General features: G+C 46.0%; 1 protein-coding gene across 1 annotated transcript in view; it reads left to right on the forward strand.

Annotated features, from left to right (window-relative positions):
- Positions 1–23,390, forward strand: part of ksr2 (kinase suppressor of ras 2) — a gene marked incomplete at both ends in the record, with an annotated part of 170,082 nt that overhangs the window by 46,138 nt on the left and 100,554 nt on the right. Inside the window, 2 exons of the mRNA XM_079517141.1 lie at positions 8,347–8,384; positions 9,663–10,144. Of these exons, the coding sequence (XP_079373267.1) occupies positions 8,347–8,384; positions 9,663–10,144 (520 nt within the window). The remainder of the gene's footprint in view (positions 1–8,346; positions 8,385–9,662; positions 10,145–23,390) is intronic.

Raw genomic sequence — 23,390 nt, forward strand, 5'->3', positions numbered from 1 at the left:
GTAACGGGGACAGACTCCATCTCCCAGGGGTCTATAGCACATTGTAACGGGGACAGACTCCATCTCCCAGGGGGTCTAGCACATTGTAACGGGGACAGACTCCATCTCCCAGGGGTCTAGCACATTGTAACGGGACAGACTCCATCTCCCAGGGGTCTATAGCACATTGTAACGGGGACAGACTCCATCTCCCAGGGGTCTAGCACATTGTAACGGGGACAGACTCCATCTCCCAGGGGTCTTTAGCGCATTGTAACGGGACAGACTCCATCTCCCAGGGGTCTAGCACATTGTAACGGGGACAGACTCCATCTCCCAGGGGTCTAGCACATTGTAACGGGGACAGACTCCATCTCCCAGGGGTCTAGCACATTGTAACGGGGACAGACTCCATCTCCCAGGGGTCTAGCACATTGTAACGGGGACAGACTCCATCTCCCAGGGGTCTAGCACATTGTAACGGGACAGACTCCATCTCCCAGGGGTCTATAGCGCATTGTAACGGGGACAGACTCCATCTCCCAGGGGTCTAGCACATTGTAACGGGACAGACTCCATCTCCCAGGGGTCTTTAGCGCATTGTAACGGGACAGACTCCATCTCCCAGGGGTCTAGCACATTGTAACGGGGACAGACTCCATCTCCCAGGGGTCTATAGCACATTGTAACGGGGACAGACTCCATCTCCCAGGGGTCTAGCACATTGTAACGGGGACAGACTCCATCTCCCAGGGGTCTAGCACATTGTAACGGGACAGACTCCATCTCCCAGGGGTCTATAGCACATTGTAACGGGGACAGACTCCATCTCCCAGGGGTCTAGCACATTGTAACGGGGACAGACTCCATCTCCCAGGGGTCTATAGCGCATTGTAACGGGGACAGACTCCATCTCCCAGGGGTCTAGCACATTGTAACGGGGACAGACTCCATCTCCCAGGGGTCTAGCACATTGTAACGGGGACAGACTCCATCTCCCAGGGGTCTAGCACATTGTAACGGGGACAGACTCCATCTCCCAGGGGTCTAGCACATTGTAACGGGACAGACTCCATCTCCCAGGGGTCTAGCACATTGTAACGGGACAGACTCCATCTCCCAGGGGTCTAGCACATTGTAACGGGGACAGACTCCATCTCCCAGGGGTCTAGCACATTGTAACAGGGACATACTCCATCTCCCAGGGGTCTATAGCGCATTATTTGTAACGGGGATATAGACTCCCACGTGTCACCGTCTCACACCGACAATATGTGCGTACAAACGGAACCAAATGGACCCTTACAGGCAGAGGTAATGGTCTTCTTCACCTTGTCCCTTCTTGGTAGCCTGGTTAATAAACCAGACCGAATCAGCCGTTGGCAAAAAAAAGTTGCCTACCAGCGGATTTCGGTCTGGCGAGGCTCAGTAGCACGCCTCTTTCCTACAATCGAGAACAGGTCGGACCAATCGGGACACGGTATGCAATATGGGCGGGCTTTGGTACAGTGACGTTCAATGCTTGAGACCTTTGACTGACAGTAGCTCTGACCAATTGCGTCAAAGAGAAAATGTTTGAACCCGCCCCCCGGGAAATGAAATCCAAGTGGAGCCAGCCCAGACTGATATACCGCGACAGTGTTGTGTGATATTAGTCTGGCTTATTAGCCAGGCTACCTTCTTGGTGTTGTGGTCCATCATGGGTCGGGCAGAGGTAATGGTCTCCTTCACCCTGTCCCTTCTTGGTGTTGTGGTCCATCATGGGTCGCAGCGAGAAGAGACGAGTCAAACCTGTTGCAGGCGGGCTTTTTGTGCTGCAATAATAATACACACATTATGCATACTGTTGTACTCCGACACACACGCACGCGCACGCACGCACGAGCACGCACGCACGCACGCACGCACACACGCACGCACGCACGCACATGCGCGCGCGCGCACACACAACACAATTCAAGTTCCGGTTTTGATCAATCAATCAATCAATCAATCTTTATTTATATAGTACATTTCAGACAACGAGTGCAGTTCAAAGGGCTTTACAGTAAGAGCAAAACAAATATAACAAGAAAGAGCAAAAACACAACAAGAGAGCATCAACTACATAGTAATAACAAAAACAAAAGGAGCGACTAAAACAGGAAAAGGACATGCAATGATCTATAGGTAAAAGCAATGCTAAAAAGGTGTGTTTTAAGATTTCGTTTAAAAATGTCCACAGATTCAGAGAACCGTAGATCCCTTGGCAGGCTGTTGATGTAGCTAATAGTGTTGATCCGTGCTTCAGTGTTTAGCCACAGCAACAGGTCTCCTTCCAGGGGTACGCCGCCTCGGTGCCCCCCCCCCCCACCCCCCATCCACCCCCCCCCCTCCCGCGCTACCCTTTGATGGTTGAAAAGGCCCGTCCCACACTCTGCCCGCCAGACTCCATCACTCACACTCTGGATAATTGGCTTCACAGTGCCATCTGCATGGAGGAGAGACGGACATGGGAGAACATACAGGAGAGAACCCAGGGACTGTGGGAGGAGGAGAGAGGAGGGGGGGGTGGGGGGGAGGAGAGAGGAGGGGGGGGGGGAGGGAGGGAGGAGGGGAGAGGGGGGGAGGAGAGAGGGGGGGGGAGGAGAGAGGGGGAGGGAGGAGGGGAGAGGGGGAGGAGAGAGGGGGGGGAAGGGGAGAGGGGGGGGAGAGAGGGGGAGAAAGACAAGGAAAGCACAGTATGGACGGGGGAGGGGGGGGGAGGAGGAGAGAGGGGGAGGGGGGGGGGAGACACTAACTCTGGGGGACACTAACTCTGGGGGAGCCCACAGGGTTCGAACTGGCAACCCTGCGGTTGCCATCCGGCCACTCTACCCCTGATCCACCGCCACTGCACAAGGATTAACCTTGTGTAATATATAAGAAATAAATAATGAATCAACAATGAAAGAAAAATAAAATCCTCCTTGATTTTGTGCAATTTCATGTTTGCCTGTATACTCGCGGAAAATCCTATCAGACCCTGTCACACGCTATTAAAAAACTCAATAAAAAAACAAATAAGATTGTGTGTCACGTAAACACATTTAACGCCATCGCCGTGGATGTACGCCAATTAATAAATACGAAGCTTAGCGCCATTGTCTTTTATAGTGCTTATAATCTGAATCAAGTCATAATGCTACTCACATTAGCGTTGGGTTGTTATGTAGTCATAGCACTTCATAGTACACATGTATAATATATAATATAGTATAGTATGTATAGTTCTAAATGCCTAAATTGTAATTGTAAATTGTAAATGGTGATGTTGTCAACAGCAATATGGAGCGCACCATCTTGAATTTCACGCTCGCCCGCGCCCACTATATCTGTTTCTTTCGATCTCCTTTATCTCCAATTCCTTGTCCCAGATGGCATTTCTGGTTTATCCCATTTTGACCTGAGATCAGATTCAAACAAATAATTACAAAGAAGAAAAACAACACAAAAAAGTGTTGTAACCTGCCGTTTTTTTTCTACTTTCTAATTCTTTGTTTGGCCCAAAACATTGTGTTTATTGTCATGATTTGTCACGACAAGAGTTGGCTTTGTCCGCGGCGTAAACGTCTTTAAATAAATATACTTTCTGAAAAGTCTGAGGAAAATGAACAGGGATTTATTTTCCGGGTCTCTCTCTCGGGGGCGGGACTGCGACGCTCTATAGAGGGTCAATGATTTAGTTCACAAATAACCTCGTAATAAGCGGGATGGTGTTGTAGACACTGTACAGCGAGCCGGCCATTATTATTATTATGATGATTAGCCGAAACTCAACTTTTTGAGTCCTACACGCTGCTTACGCTGTGAGACACACAACCGCTTCATTGAAAGGATCCTGATTAAACAGCGACTCTATTCTGAACGTCTCCAGTGCCCTTTATCCAAATCCTGTTTACAGAGGCAGAGAAACTATGGACGACTAGCGTCCCAGCGGTGGCATTTCACTGCCATTTAGCACACAACGGTAACGTGTCAAGTGGTAATTAACCACCTTTCTTTTAGGCTTCACCCGATCATGCTCGGATTCCTGCCGTCGATGATGTAGGGCATGGGTTTTCAACAGGTGGTCCGTGGACCACTGGTGGTCCGTGAAGGTGTTGCATGTGGTCCCTGACCATGCATTTAGTAATGTAGGAAAGTGAAGATTCGTATTTGAATGTATTGTATTGACCACAAGTTGAGAAACAATGCAGTAAATGATCTGGTGACAAAATGATGACACGTCGATGTTGTCAGTTACTGGGATCTAAGTCGGATGTCAAGAACTTCCACAGAAAAGTGAGTTAGAATCTCAAGGGAAACCGTACCGGATTGCCTGGTTGAGTCACCATTATAAGGAAATGTGCCCATAATCAATCGCAAGTGTCTGCTTACTCATAGAATAAGTTACAATGAACAGCAACATGAGTTCAATATGAAAGGTTAATTCCTTTCCCCCACACCACGACCATATCCCCCCTCCCAACACAACAATGGCCCCCAGGTTAATTCTCAGTCAGGGTGGTGGTCCCCAGGTTGATTCTCAGTCAGGGTGGTGGTCCCCAGGTTGATTCTCAGTCAGGGTGGTGGTCCCCAGGTTGATTCTCAGTCAGGGTGGTGGTCCCTGGTTCATAATTACAATTTACAATTTAGGCATTTAGCAGACGCTCTTAATCCAGAGCGACTTACAATAGGCAAGAACAAAAAGCATGGGAATACATCACATATGTAACAAAATGCATTTATCGCGAAACATGCGTAAGCTAAGACCGTGACTAGAACATATCTATATATAATGACACTATACATATAAACTATAACTAGAACATATCTATATAATGACACTATACATATAAACTACACATATGTGCTATACTATGCTGTACATATATACTATGAAGTGCTATGACTACATACAACTACATCAGTTGAAAACCCCTGATGTAGGGTCATTAGGGAGGAGACGGTCATGAATCCTACAGATTTTGCTGGTGTGGAAGTAGGAGCGTGGTGGATGTGGAGAGACACTGTATGGGCAGCAGTGCGTCTCAAACTTGTTTCATGTCAAGGAGCCACACACTGATGTTTATTTAAAATGACTGAAATTCAAACTTATTTTATTAAACCTCATTGCAAGCCAAACCCTCAAGGCTATACTCTGGTGAACTTTGCTTCAACAGAGTTAGACTTATTTATAGCCCATTATGATTGCGGTGGATTCAATATCTAATAAGTTAGGGGGAAAAAAAGGTTTGACCTTCTGGACAATCTCAAAAGATATGCATATAAAATGTCCCTATACTGTATCTCATCCTAGTTCAATTACTTAACCCATTTTGAGCGGGAACCCCTTTTGGTGTTTTAAACATTATGTTATAATTTAGCTATTGAAAAATAGCAGATCTACAAGCTCATAGCGCGCCACCGAGTGGCGCGCTACGAGCTTGTAGGTCTGCAATTTTTGAAAAATCGTGAAAATATTTATTTCAGAAAATTGGAGGATTTAGAATATTTTTTTTAAATTTTGAGGTCAGGCCTAAATGCGATAAAGTACAAAAGAGAGGCATGGCTAGCTTCATCATCGAGACTGAAATACAGTCCCAGTCAAGGTTATTGCAGTTTTTAAATAGTTTTGACCTTTTGTTTTCAATTACATCTTATTTTTAATTAGTCTTCAAGGAGGTTTTGCTTGTTTAGTTTATTAATTTATTTTAATTTATATATATATATATATATATATATATAAAAGCCTCAGTTTTTTAGAATCATAATTACAATCAAACTTTATTTTCACATTACAAGTAACATGGGTTGTAATGATTAATTGTCCAGGCCAATCAAATGAAGTGCTTAACCCATTTTGGGCGGGAACCCCTTTTGGTGTTTTAAACATTTGTTATAATTTAGCTATTGAAAAATAGCAGATCTACAAGCTATGAGCTTGTAGGTCTGCTATTTTTGAAAAATCGTGAAGATATTTATTTCAGAAAACTGGAGGATTTAGAAGATGTATTTTTAAATTTCGAGGTCAGACCTAAATGGGTTAAAAAGCGGCTAATAATAATTTAACACTTTTAATGCCGGGATTTTAAACGGCCGTCTTCCAGGCTAGACTGCCTATGTTTTGACATGAGATCAGATTCTAAAAAATGTCTTCTAAATCCTGACAGTTTTCTGAAAAAAAGCTATGTTTCTATGTCAGTCGTTCTTTGATTTTTCAAAAATAGCAGACCTACAAGCTCGTAGCGCGCCACTCAGTGGCTTGTCATGAGTTGCTTGTCATGAAAATCCACTTTAAATCGCTTGTAGTAGTGTTGAAACATATGAAGTGTGGGTCATGACCCAAAGAATAAGGTCGCGAATACAAGCGGTCGAAATGCGTTTTCTTCGACGGGTGGCTGGCATCTCCCTTAGAGATCAGGGTGAGAAGTTCAGTCACACGAGAGAGACTCGGAGTAGAGTCGCTGCTTCTTCGCCTGCAAAAGGGGCCAGCTTAGGTGGTTCGGGGGCATCTTGTTAGGTTAGGAATGTGCCTCTCGGGAGTCTCCCTATAGGGAGGTCCTCGAGGCACGTCCCACTGGGAGGAGACCCCCCAGGGGGAAGACCACGGCGCAGTCGGAGGAAACACATCGACTCACTGGCCTTGGAACGTCTCGGGATCCCCCAGGAGGAAGTCACTAATGTTGCCCTGGAGAGGGAAGTCTGGAGCTCTCTGGTGGAGCTGTTGCCCCCGCGACCCCGACTATGGATAAGTGGTTGAAGATGGATGGATGGGTTGCATAAAGGAGAGTCCATTTAAAACACACATCAGTTCAGTCTGTGCGTTAAGAACATAGTTCATATGTCTGTGGTTTGTGCAGCGACACCAGGCTTAGCTGCTATTCAGCAGTCTAATTGCTGCTAGATAGAAAGTTGCTCCCGGTGCTCCTACAACAGAATATCACTTCCCGGGCCGCGGGTCACTGCCGCAGCGGTCTACTCTGAACAAACCATGACTTCCCGGGCCGTGGGTCACTGCCTCAGCGGTCTACTCTGAACAGACCATGTCCCTGATCTTCCCGGGCCGCGGGTCACTGCCGCAGCGGTCTACTCTGAACAGACCATGTCCCTGATCTTCCCGGGCCGCGGGTCACTGCCGCAGCAGTCTACTCTGAACAGACCATGTCCCTGATCTTCCCGGGCCGCGGGTCACTGCCGCAGCGGTCTACTCTGAACAGACCATGTCCCTGATCTTCCCGGGCCGCGGGTCACTGCCGCCGCGGGTCACTGCCGCAGCGGTCTACTCTGTCCCGGGCCGTGGGTCACTGCCGCAGCGGTCTACTCTGAACAGACCATGTCCCTGATCTTCCCGGGCCGCGGGTCACTGCCGCAGCGGTCTACTCTGAACAGACCATGTCCCTGATCTTCCCGGGCCGCGGGTCACTGCCGCCGCGGGTCACTGCCGCAGCGGTCTACTCTGAACAGACCATGTCCCTGATCTTCCCGGGCCGCGGGTCACTGCCGCAGCGGTCTACTCTGAACAGACCATGTCCCTGATCTTCCCGGGCCGCGGGTCACTGCCGCCGCGGGTCACTGCCGCAGCGGTCTACTCTGTCCCGGGCCGTGGGTCACTGCCGCAGCGGTCTACTCTGAACAGACCATGTCCCTGATCTTCGGCACTGCATGCCCACGGGATGGGAATCGCCACATTAGTGGAATACTAAGCATCCCCCGTTCGGAGTCTATAGACCAAAGCCGATCAGGATTCTCGTCGACCGACAACTCTCCAGCGCCGGGCCGACGGGGCTGGAGGACCGTGTGTGCGTGCGAGGTCAGGCCCAAATGTAGTCGACTTCAACTGAGACGAAAAATGTTTGTCGACTAACTTTTTTCACTGAGGAAAACTAAATGAAAACACAATAAAAACTAAGCTCTGGTGACTAAAACTATGAGACTAAAGTAAATATACTGACAGTTTCATCTGCAAATTAAAACTATAGACCAAAATGTTAGGGAGGGACTAGTGGAGAAGAGATCCAGTATAGCTAAAAGATTTTGATAATCGACATCACATTCAAAACAGGAATTAACCCATTTTGGGCGGGACCCTTTTGGTGTTAGCATTATGTTATGCTTTAGCTATTGAAAAATAGCAGATCTACAAGCTCATAACGCGCCACCGAGTGGCGCGCTACGAGCTTGTAGGTCTGCTATTTTTTTTAAATCGAAGAACGACTGACATAGAAACATAGCTTTTTCAGAAAACTGTCAGGATGTAGAAGACATTTTTAGAATCTGATCTCAGGTCAAAACAGGAATTAATAAGTAGAAAGTTGTTTCTTCCAGGATCAATGAGCACATTCTTTCTGTTGTTTCTTTCTTAAGACCAACTCGAGGAGGATAAATTGCACAGCAATGGAGGTAATGTATGTCATCTTAGCTGAAAAAGACACATCATTTTGGCTTCCATTGCATCCATTGCATCCATTGCATCCATTGCTTCCATTGCATCCATTGCTTACATTGCATCCATTGCTTCCATTGCTTCCATTGCATCCATTGCTTCCATTGCATCCATTGCTTCCATTGCATCCATTGCATCCATTGCATCCATTGCATCCATTGCTTCCATTGCATCCATTGCTTCCATTGCATCCATTGCTTACATTGCATCCATTGCATCCATTGCTTCCATTGCATCCATTGCTTCCATTGCTTCCATTGCATCCATTGCATCCATTGCATCCATTGCTTTCTGTTATTGTCTTTGTGTAAAGTGGTGTTACAGTGGCTGTGATTCATGCGGCTGTGAAAGCTACACATTACCAACATAATCATACCTGAATAACATTGCATGTACCATCCATCCGTCTGTAGTTGGCGCCCCCCAGTGGTTGGTTGGCGCCCTGGGCAATTGCCCACTTTGCCAGTGCCTTCCGCCGGCCCTGGATGCTAGTGCTAAACTGAGTTCTTTGATAACTTCAAAGAGTCTCCACAATTCAAGTAAAACAATGCAAATAAACAAAAAAAAACAAGTTAACAGTTGAAACGACGCAAAACTCTATTTTGTACATACTGTATATTGAAAAGCACTGGAAATCTGCCGATGGGATCCATTGCAAATTTTTTCACATATTTTGGACAACAGACTGTACAGTATAGTGCCCATTCGGTATACGCTATAATACGCGGTAGGCTACGTGTGCATGTAGCCTCCATGCATTCCACCCTTAGAGTATATATTAATAGAGACGGCACCCTGAGGACAAATGAACATAGTGGCCGGAATTTGTCATTGCAGCTCGAGCCAGCGCTGGTCCGTTGACTATCATTGCGCACGTTCATGTTATTGGGTCCATGACACGTGAACGCTATGTTTCATACGTGAACGCGTGCAATGACAGTCAACGACCAGCGCGTTCATGTTATTGGGGCAATCCATCCCAGAATGCACTCTGTTCCTACCTGGAAGGAGGAGTGAAATCGACCTCATGCGCTTTTGAGCAACTTAATGCAAGTGGATGGGAGGAGAAATCCAACTTAATGCAAGTGGATGGGAGGAGAAATCCAACTTAATGCAAGTGGATGGGAGGAGAAATCCGGTGCCGTCTCTATTAATATATAATATTCCACCGTTTCCTCTCTCCTCTCTCTCCTCCCTCTCCTCTCTCTCCTCCCGGGGGTCGACGACAGGGAGCCAGGCCAAGCAGGACTGGTCCATCCAGTGGCCGACCTCCGAGTCGGGCAAGGAGAACACCCCGGTGTGCCAGCCGGAGGCCGGCCAGTGGCTCCGCTTCCAGCTCTCCCAAAGCCACCAGCACGTGTGCCACAGCCCCTCGCCGTGCTCCGACCACCGGCTGACCGCAGGGGACGCCGCCTCCCCCACCACGGCAGGACTCTTCTTACCGCCCTTGGACGCGGCGGGCCACCGCTCCCTGCCCCCGTCCCCCCGGCAGAGGCACTTCCCTCCCCCCTGGACTCCCCTGGTGGTGCAGGCGTGTATGACGCCCCCGGGCACGCCCCCCGTGCGCCGGCGGAACAAGGGGATGAAGGCGCCGGGCACGCCGCCGCCGCCCAGCCGCAAGCTGATCCACCTGCTGCCGGGCTTCACCGCGCTGCACCGCAGCAAGTCCCACGAGTTCCAGCTGGGGAGCCGCGTGCAGGAGGACGTGACCACGCCCAAGTAAGTGCCCTGCGGGGTTGTTTTTGGCAGCAAATTCCTGTTTTTGTTTAGTCATATATGGTCTTTGGAATGAAACTTAATTTAGTTTTAGTCATATTTTAGTCACCTGGAATGTGTTAGTGTTAGTCTAGTTTTTGTCGACTAGATCTACAGTTGATTTAGTCGACTAAAATGTATTTTGATGCCGTCGTAATGACTGATTTTACACTATTTTACACATTTTACACAGATCTACAAGCTCACAACACGTCACAGCGCGACACGTTGTTTTCAGCATGATTTTCAGCATGAAACCAAGTGTAAAATGACTTGTCTTTTTTTTTATTACTGGATCTCTTGTCCACTAGTCCCTTCCTAACATTGTAGTCTAGTTCCTGACCGGCGGGCGGCTGCGTCTGGTGCTATGCTGAGAGGGGGGGGGGGCAGAGTTCCTGACCGGCGGGCGGCTGCGTCTGGTGCTATGCTGATCAGATTTAGACCGTGCACATGGGTGCACCGCTGTGAGGTAATCAGGAAGCAGACCCCCCCCCCGGGCTCATTCTGATAATACCATTAGATGACAATGCCCTATCACTGGGCTGCCACTTGCTAAGTTAACCCATTAAAACTAAATACATTTCTATATCTGTGGTTCTCAAACTATTTCATGCCAAGGTTGACCCCCAAAAATATATGTAATTGGCCGCCGACCCCCCCATCTGAAAATATGTTGTTCCAGGGACCTCCCCCAGAAGCAAGAGTTAAAAATGTTCGCTTTGAAAGAATATATATTCAAAGATTTGCGCCACATTTTCATGATTTAAAAAAAATAGCAGACCTATACAAGCTCGTAGCGCGGCACTCGGTAACGCACTACGAGCTTGTAGATCTGCTATTTTTCAACAGCTAAAGTATAACATAATGCTTAAATTAAATAAATGGTAAATGGTGCATTTATATAGCGCCTGCGCTTTACATAGATTGTGCATTACATTCACCCATTCACACACACATTCATACATCGATGGCAGCGGAAACCATGCAAGGCGCCAACCAGAACATCAGGAGCAATTGGTTCAGTGTCTTGCTCAAGGACACTTCGACACTAACTCAGGGGGAGCCCGGGTTCGAACTGGCAACCTTGAGGTTACCATCCAGCCACTCTATACCCCTGAGCCACCGCCGTGCGTGCGTGTGTACGTGCGTGCGTGCGTGCGTGTGTACGTGCGTGCGTGCGTGCGTGTGTACGTGCGTGCGTGCTTGCGTGCGTGCGTGCGTGCGTGCGTGCGTGCGTGCGTGCGTGCGTGCGTGCGTGCGTGCGTGTGCGCGTGCGTGTGCGCGTGTGCGTGCATCTGCCCAGTAAGGAGAGAGAGAGTCACAGTTGCGCTGACCTCAAACGGCATTAGAGAATTGATTACCGGTCTCAGAGCGCTGATAGACCACAGGCTCAGAGCTGAGATCCTCTAATCAATGGTCTCTGTACGGAGCACGCCCGGAAACGCTGCCACTCGTCTGGACGGGAGGACATCGTCTACTTGCCCTCGCTGATAGCCAAATAATCCCCCATATAGTGCATCATGACTTGAACAGGGGCTCAGTTAAGTCAGTGTGTTAGTGCGAAGTGCCGGCAAGCATCAACTTGCGGGTTCAGTTTCCGACATGAGCCACCTGTGTGCATTCTATGAATCTTTATATACGCACCGAGGGCCATGGAGTTCATGTACCTTGTTGCATCTGTTTTGTTTTTTTTCTTCTTTTTTTACGGTGTGGCTCTTTCCTTGAACAACATATTTTCAGATGGGGGTCGGCGGCCAAATACATATCATTTTTGGGGTCCTTGACATGAAATATTGAGCACCACTGATACAGAAACATACTGTAGTTATTTCAGAAAACTGTCAGGATTTAGAAGCCATTTTTTAAATTTCGACGATAGGCCTAAATGGGTTAAAGTCTTGGGTCTGAGAGGCTAAATGTCATCAAATGGTGGTTCCGTGGCTCAAATGCTGAATGAACAAATGGGCCTTGATATGGAAAGGGTTGAGAACCATTGTAGATGACGGACATCACAGGCTGGCACAATGGCCACTATCCACATTGAGGCAAAGTCTGAATAATATCCACTATACCAGGGTTCCCCAATAAATTTTCCTCAAGGGCCATATTTTGACTAGGGTACCAGGCTGGGGTCCGAGTCCGCACGCACGAGGTCGAGGTCTTGCCCTGAAAATTCATTTTCAGGGCAAGACCCCATTTGAAAAGGATGCCCAGTTTGACATGCATAGGCTACTGACCCCCATTTAATGCCATTTATATCTAAGAAAAAAAAACAGGTCTCCAGTGTCGAGATTTACAACATTATATTCCTTTATTGTTTTTGTTCTGCTTTAGAGCTCTTGTCTTTGGCTTTAACCCATTTAAAAAATGTCTTGTAAATCATGACAATTTTCTGAAAAACCTCTGAAGAACCTATCAGTGGTTCTCAATATTTCATGTCAAGGACCCCAAAAATTATATGTAATCGGCCGCCGACCCCCATCTGAAAATATGTAGTTCCAGGGACCCTCCAGATTTGAGTAAAAAACACTGATATAATATATATTCAAAGATTTGAGGCACATTTTAACGATTTTTCCAAAATAGCAGATCTACAAGCTTGTATAGCGCGGCACTATATTTAAATAGCTAAAGCATAACATAATGCTTAAAACACCTGTCGTATCTGATAGACACGAGACACTCGAAATACTGTACAGAGACACTTAACCAAAAAGCTGGAGAGCAAGAGAATTGTGAGACGGCAGCAGACAGAGTGAGATGTTGTTCCTTGGTGTTTATTCGGAGTACACAGCATACAGCAAAGCATGTCATAGGCTCCTCCAGCCTCACGGCCTCGGATCGACTGACAATTTGACATAGAAAATCAACTCGTTTATCAACAGTTTACAATACACATTGGACCAGACTGGCATTTGGCCACTCCCTGGAACTTTGGAAGTTGATCACTGTGGCCCTTTGATCCACTGTTTAGCATGTAATTGCCCCTAGGTGTGAATGTCCTTTGGGTGTGTCACACAGGAACTGAACTCAAGACAAAAGGCACAGTAAAAACAAACCATCGCCCCCCCCGACCTTGAATATCAATAGATCAAAGACAGACTTTGGAGACGAACTGACTAGTAGTTTGCCTAATTAACTCTTAGCCTGCCGCCATTAATTAATCCCTCGATTGCGTATTGCCATGGTTTAATCACGCGTGACACTTACTTTGAAGAGCCAAATATCCGTATCGCATTTTACTATGAAACCATTCCGTGTGTGTTGACGAAGCTGGTGCTCGTTCTCTCGGTCGGTGGTGGAAAAAGTGGACACAGCGCCTGCTACAGGCCGTTGAAAACGCTTGTCTGGGACAAAGCGTCCTCTGCAATGTCGCTTCTGTGAGATAAAGCCGTCTGAAAACAGAGCCGGCAATGTTAGTGGATGCGCGCGCATTTTCAAAATGGCCGCGCCCATTGTGTCAGAAGCATAACAAAGCTAACGGACGGTAGATTTCGATACGATCGTATTAAAACATGCATTAATGAATACATCGCTGTTAAAACGGCTTTTCCGTTTGTGGCAGGCTACAAGATTCTACGTGTTAATATTCCTATGTTCCTGGCGGGTAAACGATTAAGTCAGCCAACTTTAGTCCTACTGAATAAACAGGATCACCAATTCACCATATGCCCAAGAACATGAGATATTGTAAGAATTATGGATTCCAATATTCCACACACCAAAAAGGGTTCCCGCTCAAAATGGGTTAATATGAAGAGAATTAAGGTTTTACTCCGGAGTAAATGAAACCGAGAACAGTTGTTCATTCAGGTTCTTTTCAACAGGTTCACTAGTTGCCGTGGCCGACATATTGCTCATACTGCACGTCTCCCGCTGACCAACCTGGGCATTTCAATAAGCTTTTCACGGAGCTACTTATTTTCTCATTTGCTCTTGACTTAATTACTTGGTTCTGTGTCCAGAACACAAAGACGCAGGGATTACCCGCTCACCCCTTGAGACATTCCTCCTAATGAGACATACGGCCTCATATCTCAGAATCACTGGCATGCAAATCAAGACTGAGGGGATTCATAATTAACGCAGGAATGGTCTCTTTGTCGTATTGATCTGGAAGGCTGTGGTTGGTTAATAATTAGTCACTGACGGAGGAGTGACATCACTGACATTCCATTCAGAAACATTGACTCATTTCTATTGACCTAATATGCAGTGGCGTGCACAGATAGACACTAGGGGGTGCTAGAGCTAACCTGACTCCGCCAGATGGGGCAGCAGAGAGTACACTGGGTTCCCCCCCTCCTGCTCCCATCTGGGAACTCTCAGGCAGACTAGATGCTCCGGCAACCAACCGGCCTGGCCAATCAGCGGCAGCTAGAGGCGGGATCAAGGCAGCACTGTGTACAGTATGTGGACCATGGTGATAAAAAGCTTCTAATATATTATTTAGGCCCCGGGTCGGTTCCACGCGCTGCACAAGGTGCCCCTTTTTTCACTTTAGCAACTGCCCCACCTCTAAATGTCTGTGCACGCCACTGCTAATATGAGAGTGGTGGAGGATTCGTTGAAGCGATATGACTGAACAATTATTATTATTTTTTTTTTTTAAGTCAAAATAGCAGATCTACAGTCATGCACCTGATTATGTTGAGCTTGTACTGTAGACTGTTTTTGCTTCTTTTTTTTGCACGCCAGTACAAAGAAGGGAATTTTGGTTAATTAAACAAGACAGACAGATCGATTTAGTTGAATATCAACTTCAATGTTTTTGAGTTGATTCATTGATAAAATAAAATAAATGCAATGAACCTGCATGAGCGAGATTACGTTGGTTATTGGTTCTAAATATGGCTTTGATATATTTTCGACAATTGTCCAGCCCTAGATAATCCCCCCCTTACTTCCTGCATTGTCACGCAATAATGGTTCTGCTGTCCTGTGAACTATTCTGACCTGGTATCTGTCCTGTGTTTTCAAATGTCTAAACTGACAAGTGAATTCCCCTCACGGGATCAATAAAAGTCTATCTATCTATCTTAAAAGCAATGATAAGGCATTTGAAAGGAAATACAGAATAAAAGGAAATAAAACAGATACAAATAAATGAATAAATAAAGAAGAGGCATAGCAAAGACGTGGCTATGATATAACTTTGTGATGGATGTGACCAGTTATTCCTGCATGGGGCCCATGAGGGAACTTCTGTCAAAGTGTTCCTAATCGGTTTAGATCCACGGTTCCCAAAGTGGGGGTCCGGGGACCCCCAGGGGTCCTTGAGGGAGTTCCAGGGGGACCCCCACTTTTTGCCAGGTATCAATACACTTTTAGACCGACATGTTTGTGCCAGCATGGCTGATGAAATGTATTTCCTTATTGCCTCGTGTCTTGATTGTTTAAACATGACGTCATGGGCCGCTGTGCTCGATAACAGGCTTAATAAGCCCAAAGCTGATTGATAACGGGTACTCAATATGCTTGGCATTGGATTTTTTTCGGGTTCTCGGTTATCGAAATCCATCCCTAGACATATATATATATATATACATTTGACTGAGGGACTGCCATTGGATTTTTTTGAATTTTGGTTTTGTTCATGTCATATGAAAGCAGGGAATCATAGCTTCAAATGGACATATTGGTTGTTCAGTTTGACCCACCAGTTTTGGAGATATGGCTTATAGAGTAATGTCTTGCAGAAAACAGCGAGTTGAGAAAACAGGCTTGAAAGGTTCACTTCTGTGGACTCTAACATTACACCTAGCTACATGTTTAAGCATTTATTTCATATTTACATGTCAATTTCAGCTCTGATGACACTTATTTCAGACATGCTCTAGTATGTGAAGAGTCTGCCTGTGCTATTAACTCATTTTGAAAGGCTGTAATTTGCGTGATGGCAGTTATTATGAAAACATTTGCATTTTATTGAAAACCCTGTGCATCATTGGAATATACCTTCGCTGTCCCTAGCTGTTACTTTCAGTAGTTTTCTTTTTTTTCACGAGCGAATCAATAGCTGTGTTCTGTTATAAATGTTACATGTCTTCCAGCTTGTCAGTATGCAATTGACATTTTAAAATGAGATCCTACGAAATGCCTATAGCGAGCAGTGACAGTGATGGCTGTGATTCAGTCCATGTGTACAGGACTACGGGTATATTATGAACACATAAAATATGCATTATTCCCAACAAGATCTATGAAACAAAATGATTGAGATTCCCAAGGAGGCAAAACAGGGATGCCAAAGGATGTGAGGAGTGGATCCTTTTATATATTTCCATAAAGTACAGTGCCTGTCTGTCAGAGCCCCTATTGACCGATTCCGTAACAGGTTTTATATATTTCCAGAAAGTACAGTGCCTGTCTGTCAGAGCCCCTATTGACCGATTCCGAAACGGGTCTCATGGTCGCAGCCTACGTATTTCCTGTAGGCGGAGAGGACACATCTGCGGTTTCCCCGCACCAAGCTTCTACTACAGTGAATGGAAAAGTGACTGATGTTCTTACTTACTCTTACTCATCCCATGGCCTAGGGGGCCGTAGGGGTGTCATGGTGGATGCTTGGGCAGTCAGGGATCTCCAGCGCTCTCGGTCTTCAGCTGTGCGCAGCAGGGTCTGGAAGCTGCAGCCAGTCCATTCCTTGATGTTGTCCATCCAGGACTTTCTCTGCCTGATGAAAGGCCTGGATGCTGACTCAGACTAACTGATGTTAGTCTGCCTCAAACGTTACTCTTTTCCCTGCTTTTTACTGACACTAACATTACAAAGATGCCCAGAACACCGGGATGAACCTGTGTAGTTTATGGCTGCTCCAACAGTAGAGATGAACCTGTGTAGTTTATGGCTGCTCCAACAGTAGAGATGAACCTGTGTAGTTTATGGCTGCTCCAACAGTAGAGATGAACCTGTGTAGTTTATGGCTGCTCCAACAGTAGTGGCAACATTAAACAAAAAAAAAAAAAAACGGAATGTCAAAATATCTACCGCGGTGGCTGAGACCAGAGCCATAGTAATGGTTGAGACAAAGCAGTGAAAGGTCCTGAAAGATACATAACGTCAGTCTTACCCAATACCCAATCTTTCTTTTTTAGGAACACAAGGCTGCTGTACTTTATACCTCATACTAAGCATTAAGTAGTCAATAGGGCTTGTGATATAATCCTCTCTGTATACCTACAGAAGAAACAATATTATAAACATTAAATACATGTACACAGTACATACAGCTTCCAGGATTTTAATCCTGGCACAACGTGCTGTGGCATTCAGTTGGGATAGCTACATTAGGCTGGAAGTATAGTTCAGTCAGGAGAAGAGACACTAAGGTCACATTCTCACCTAATACGTCGGTAGACTCGATGCGTATGGGCGGAGAATTTGGGATTCTTGCATATTTAATTTGCTGCGGTTTGCCTTCACACTGTCATCCGCAGCAATTGGAAACGCAGCAGGGGGGACCTTTATCAATGTGTTCCAATCATAAACTATAGCCTACACAGTGAAATCTATGGTGATAAAATTATACTCGTGCATGTGTCGTGCCGTCTGGGACTGGACCCCCCCCCCCTCTCTCTACGCACGCAGCCACGCACTGTTCTTTTGGGCATGGAGAGGCACAGCGCTGAGCGCACTGATATAACAGCAGCGCAAAATGTTTACACGTTTATCGAGATGAAAGTCCCTACTCCCCAGTCCCCACACAGTGACAGCACTCCATGTTTACGGCACGCACAGACAGACAGACAGACAGACAGACAGACAGACAGACAGACAGACAGACAGAATATTCTGTAGGCTATAATACACTGCAGTGTTTTATGTGTTTCCTTAAGCAATTGATGAATGTACTCTTCCTCATTCGACCACGTCTATCCACGGTAAGGGGACATCTTTGCGCTGCGTAAAATATGCCTTCTCCGTCTCCAACTGTGTTCAGCTCCTCACCCGCCACATTGTTTGCTTAATTTCCTTTATTTACTGCGGATTGCATTCACACCTGCACCGAATCGTAATCAAGTGCGATTGGAAGCAAAGCGAAACCCCCGTTTTTCTCGGAGTAGAATGCGGTTCTTTGATACGCATTAGGATTCGAATGAGCCTTCACACCTGCCAAACGAAGTGCACTTTCTGACAATGCGCAGCAGGATTCGTTTTAATCGCAGCAAAGCTTTCTGGTGTGAATGTCACCTTATTGCCAGGGAGAAAAGGAGCATTGCTTCTGTTTACTGTTTGTTTTGGGTGGAGAGATGCACCCCCCATGGGACCCCCATGGGACACCCCACAAGCCGCTATTTTCGGTGTGTGTGTGTGTGTGTGTGCGTGTGCGTGTGCGTGTGTGCGCGTGCGTGCGTGCGACACCTGCACTCACAACTAAGTACAAATCTGGCTTCAAACGCCTCCCCCTGGCCAGCCGGGGTGCCTGATGGAGGGGAAAGGAACTGGTTGGCCCAGCTATAGCTACTCCAAACAAATTCAGACGTTCAAGCCTGTGCCTTTTTGACAGCAGCACAGATGCTGAAGAGGGTTCCTGCTGAGGCCCGTGTGTGTGTGTGTGTGTGTGTGTGTGTGTGTGTGTGTGTGTGTGTGTGTGTGTGTGTGTGTGTGTGTGTGTGTGTGTGTGTGTGTGTGTGTGTGTGTGTGTGTGTGTGTGTGTGTGTGTGTGTGTGTGTGTGTGTGTGTGTGTGTGTGTGTGTGTGTGTGTGTGTGCGTGCGTGCTGAAGAGGTTCCTGCTGGGGCCCATGTGTGTGTGGGTGACTCAGGTTCCCTGCTGTTTGTTCTAAAAATAACACCGTCGACTTACAAGGGATGTATCTTAGCAATTAGTCAGAAGTTTAAATCAATAGCAGGAGGATGGCACACTGCCTACATTCTACGGTCTACACAACAACAGTGTTTCACAAACTTTTTCACCCACAAAAGGAGAAAAATCTCTTCAGGAGTCAGGAGTCCCCAAACAAAACAAAACACATTATGAATGAATCACTTAAAGGATATAGTTCACCCAAAAAATTACTTATTTCTCCTATTGATTACTCACCCATGGAGACTAATGGAGACTGATTCTTTTTTGTTTGTTTTTTTCACATAAAACGGCCCATTCTGGCGTATTTTTCGCCACTACTGTGATTATGGTAATCTCACATTTCATGTCACGCACATGATAAAGTATAACTCCTGTAACGATTTGTATGCTCTTATCGTCCGATAATATTGTGATGCTGCCCCCCACACACGCCCCCCACACACTCTCGCTACACACACTCTAGTATCATTGGAACACTCCTTACCTCTCGTCAGAAGCGTTTACATGGCGGCAGCATCGCGGTACAAAGGCACAAATTAAATCCAAAATGTGGATGGCAGAAAATCCACCAAGGACAGCGATTCAAGAATCTGAGTTATAGAGGTTTGAAAATCCTCCTTTCAACTGCTTTGCACTGTGAATATATTTGCAATCCCATAGTTGGAACGGTGGGGCGTTGCTATAGGAACCGGACCAATGTTAAAGGCTTCCGTAGGCCTCAACCATTATATAGACGGAGTATACGTTGGGGTACGTATATATATATATATACGGACCTGGGATATGACGCCACCTAGCGTTGACGTACGTATATATACGGACCTGGGATATGACGCTACCTAGCGTCGACGTACGTATATATACGGACCTGGGATATGACGCTACCTAGCGTCGACGTACGTATATATACAGACATGGGATATGACGCCACCTAGCGTTGACGTACGTATATATACGGACCTGGGATGTGACGCCACCTGGCGCCGACGTACGTATATATACGGACCTGGGATATGACGCCACCTGGCGTCGACGTACGTATATATACGGACCTGGGATATGACGCTACCTAGCGTCGACGTACGTATATATACGGACCTGGGATATGACGCCACCTGGCGTCGACGTACGTATATATACAGACATGGGATATGACGCCACCTAGCGTTGACGTACGTATATATACGGACCTGGGATGTGACGCCACCTGGCGCCGACGTACGTATATATACGGACCTGGGATATGACGCCACCTGGCGTCGACGTACGTATATATACGGACTTGGGGAAAAAAGTGTTAACATAAAACGTACTATTTGAGAAACCACTGGGCTACAATACAAATTGACCAACATACACGTTTAATCTGATCTCCTAATACGTGACTTGTTATCTCCTCAACATCCTTTAATAACTTTACTAACTTATGTCCAGAAGATGAAGGTATATGATGAGGCTGGGAGGTTAGCCAAGTCATGTGTTCATTTACAAGTGTAATTAATTGAAATGATTCCACATGCAGTCAAGGGCAGGTGTCTCTAAATGGAAAATTACTGTCTATTAAAACATCCCCACCGTTTATGAAGTCAATGATTTCAGTAATTGGCTTCAGTGATTTAAAGTCATACTGTGTTTAACTTTTTCAATTAAACAAACGTTATTTCTTTTCTTCATATAATCTTTCGCAGGTATATGTTTTCCAGAAATAACCATTCCACGTGAATTCGATTTTTTGATAACTAAACTCAACTTTTTAAGTCTGGCATATTGGTATGGACGGTGTTGGGTTTTGGTTTCAACGCCACACACCGATCACGGTCGATCACTTCCCGAAGTGATCGACTTCCCGAAGTGATCGACTGTGTTTCCGTGTTTCATAGAAACACAATGTTCCATAGAAACACAATGTTCCATATAGTTATTTGACAGTTGACCCCATAACAGTTGGATGTTGAAATCATAATTTCAAACCTAATTAATAGCTAGATATGCATTCCCTTGACATGATAAGAAATATTGAAGCAACCCACCAGTTAGCAGTTAAGTCTATATCTTTGAATTCTGTAGTGTTACGTTATTTGATTGACAGACGAGGGCTAGGCACCCAGGAGGGGGGGGGGGGGGGGCTGCGGGGGCATATTAATTTATTTTCAGCAGGGGTATGATGGACAGCTTTGGCAATGTCACCCGAGACATTGCCAAAGCATTTCCGGGGGTCCCCGGCCAAAAACGTTGAGAACCCCTGGTCTACACAGAGGCAAATGTGGACGCGTTTTCCCAATCGTTGAACCATTCGTTTGTAATCACACTTAGCATTTTATCATGGATTTGCATGATGCAAAAGAACAAGATCTCTCCCTGGCCCAGATGTAGGCGTTGAATATGTAAATACATTCATCATTTTAAAGACAAGTGCACCACTTAACCCATTTGGACCTGACGTCGAAATAAATAAAGTCTTCTGAAAGAATATATATTCAAAGATTTGTGCCACATTTTCACGATTTTTCAAAAATAGCAGACCTACAAGCTCACAGCGCGCCACTCGGTGGCGCGCTATGAACTTGTAGATCTGCTATTTTTCAATAGCTAAATAATGCTTAGTTAAAACACCAAAACTGGTTCCCGTCCAGAAATGTGCGATTCTAAAAATGATTGCTTCTAAAAAAAAGAGTTTTCTGAAAAACCTATGTTTCTATGTCAGTATGGTGCTCAACCTTTTTCATGTCAAGGAGCCCCAGAATGAAAGAATGCTCTGAAAGAATATAATAATATTCAAAGATTTGTGCCACATTTTTCACGACTTTTCAAAAACTAGCAGATCTACAAGCTTGTATATAGCACTTAAAACACCAAAAAGGGGTTCCCGTCCAAACTGGGTTAAACCTGATCTCTTGATCCATCCATCAGGCGCTCGTCTATATATCCTATCTACAGTATCTCCCTCGCCATAGTTACTTTTTAATGTCGAGGGCCTCTCCCGAGCTGGAGTGTCAATTAATGAAACCTTGTTGTTTATGTAAATCCGCAGCGACGTGTGCTACACTGAAAAGGCCAAGTGAGTTCTCACGCAAGCGAGTCCCCACTCGTTGGCGCCGCGCGCCTGTCAGAAGCGTGTCCGGGAAGGTGGGTGGCGTGTTTGTCTTATAACCCACTCAGGGCGGGAACCACCTTTTGGTGTTTTTAAGGATTGTGTTAGACTTTATAGCTATTGGAAAATAGCAGATCTACAAGCTCGTAACGCGGCACTCGGTGCCGCACTACGAGCTTGTAGATCTGCTATTTTTTGAAAAATCTCTGAATATATATATATTCGTTTTTAACTAAAATCTTTGCTTTTGCAGCATGAGGGGGGTCCCTTATGCTGACTCCCTAGAACAACATATTTTCAGATGGGGGGGGGGTCGGACTCGGCAGCCAATTTCATATATTTTTGGGGGTCCTTGACATGAAATAGTTTGAGAACAAACTGACATAGAAACATAGGGTTTTTCAGAAAACTGTCAGGATTTTGAAGACATTTTGTAGAATCGTCCTCAGGTCTACGTGGGTTAACCAATTTTGGGCGGGAACCCCTTTTGGTGTTAGCATTATGTTATGCTTTAGCTATTGAAAAATAGCAGATCTACAAGCTCATAGCGCGCCACCGAGTGGCGCGCTACGAGCTTGTAGGTCTGCTATTTTTGAAAAATCAAAGAACGACTGACATAGAAAACTGTCAGGATTTAGAAGACATTTTGTAGAATCGTCCTCTAGGTCTACGTGGGTTAACGCGGCTCCTCCTCGTAGCGCCACCGCCGCCGGGCACTCGCTGGAGGCTGTAATGTCATCTTATGACGGTCTCACAGCCTTTTCAATGTAAGCACTTTCTTATTGAATTGGATTTATTTTTGCTAATACATCACATGGTTGACACAGTATCGGCACAGTGAGAGGGGGTGGGTGGGATTGGGGTGGGGTGGTGATGATGATTCACCCTCTTCTCTCTCTCAGGGTAATTCTATCATAGAACACTCAAGGGAGCCAAATTTGCATCCCATTCTACGAACAGCCGCTTTCTTTGAGCCCAGCGCTATGCACACTTACTTCTTAGAAAATCACTCACCCAATATATACCAAGTTACTTTTCTCTCCGCTCTCATTACGCACTTATTTCTTTTTTGAGAATTTGTCAATGTGTTATTATTTCACCATCATCGCCCGCGCCTGTTTTTTCAGCCAGAAAAAAATACATTTTTATTGGATTTCTTTCCAGTTCCGTCAGGAGGAGGATGGCTGTGATGGGGTCGGGGGGGGGGGGCTCTGTGGATTACCCAGAGATAAAAAATAAATAAAAATAAAGATGCTGAAACCTCTTGAGGTATGCGTGCGGAGACGGGCCACCTGAATAAGTTCCTAACG

The sequence above is a fragment of the Electrona antarctica genome (genome assembly GCF_951216825.1).
Source record: "Electrona antarctica genome assembly, chromosome: 12".
NCBI classification, from domain to species: domain Eukaryota; kingdom Metazoa; phylum Chordata; class Actinopteri; order Myctophiformes; family Myctophidae; genus Electrona; species Electrona antarctica.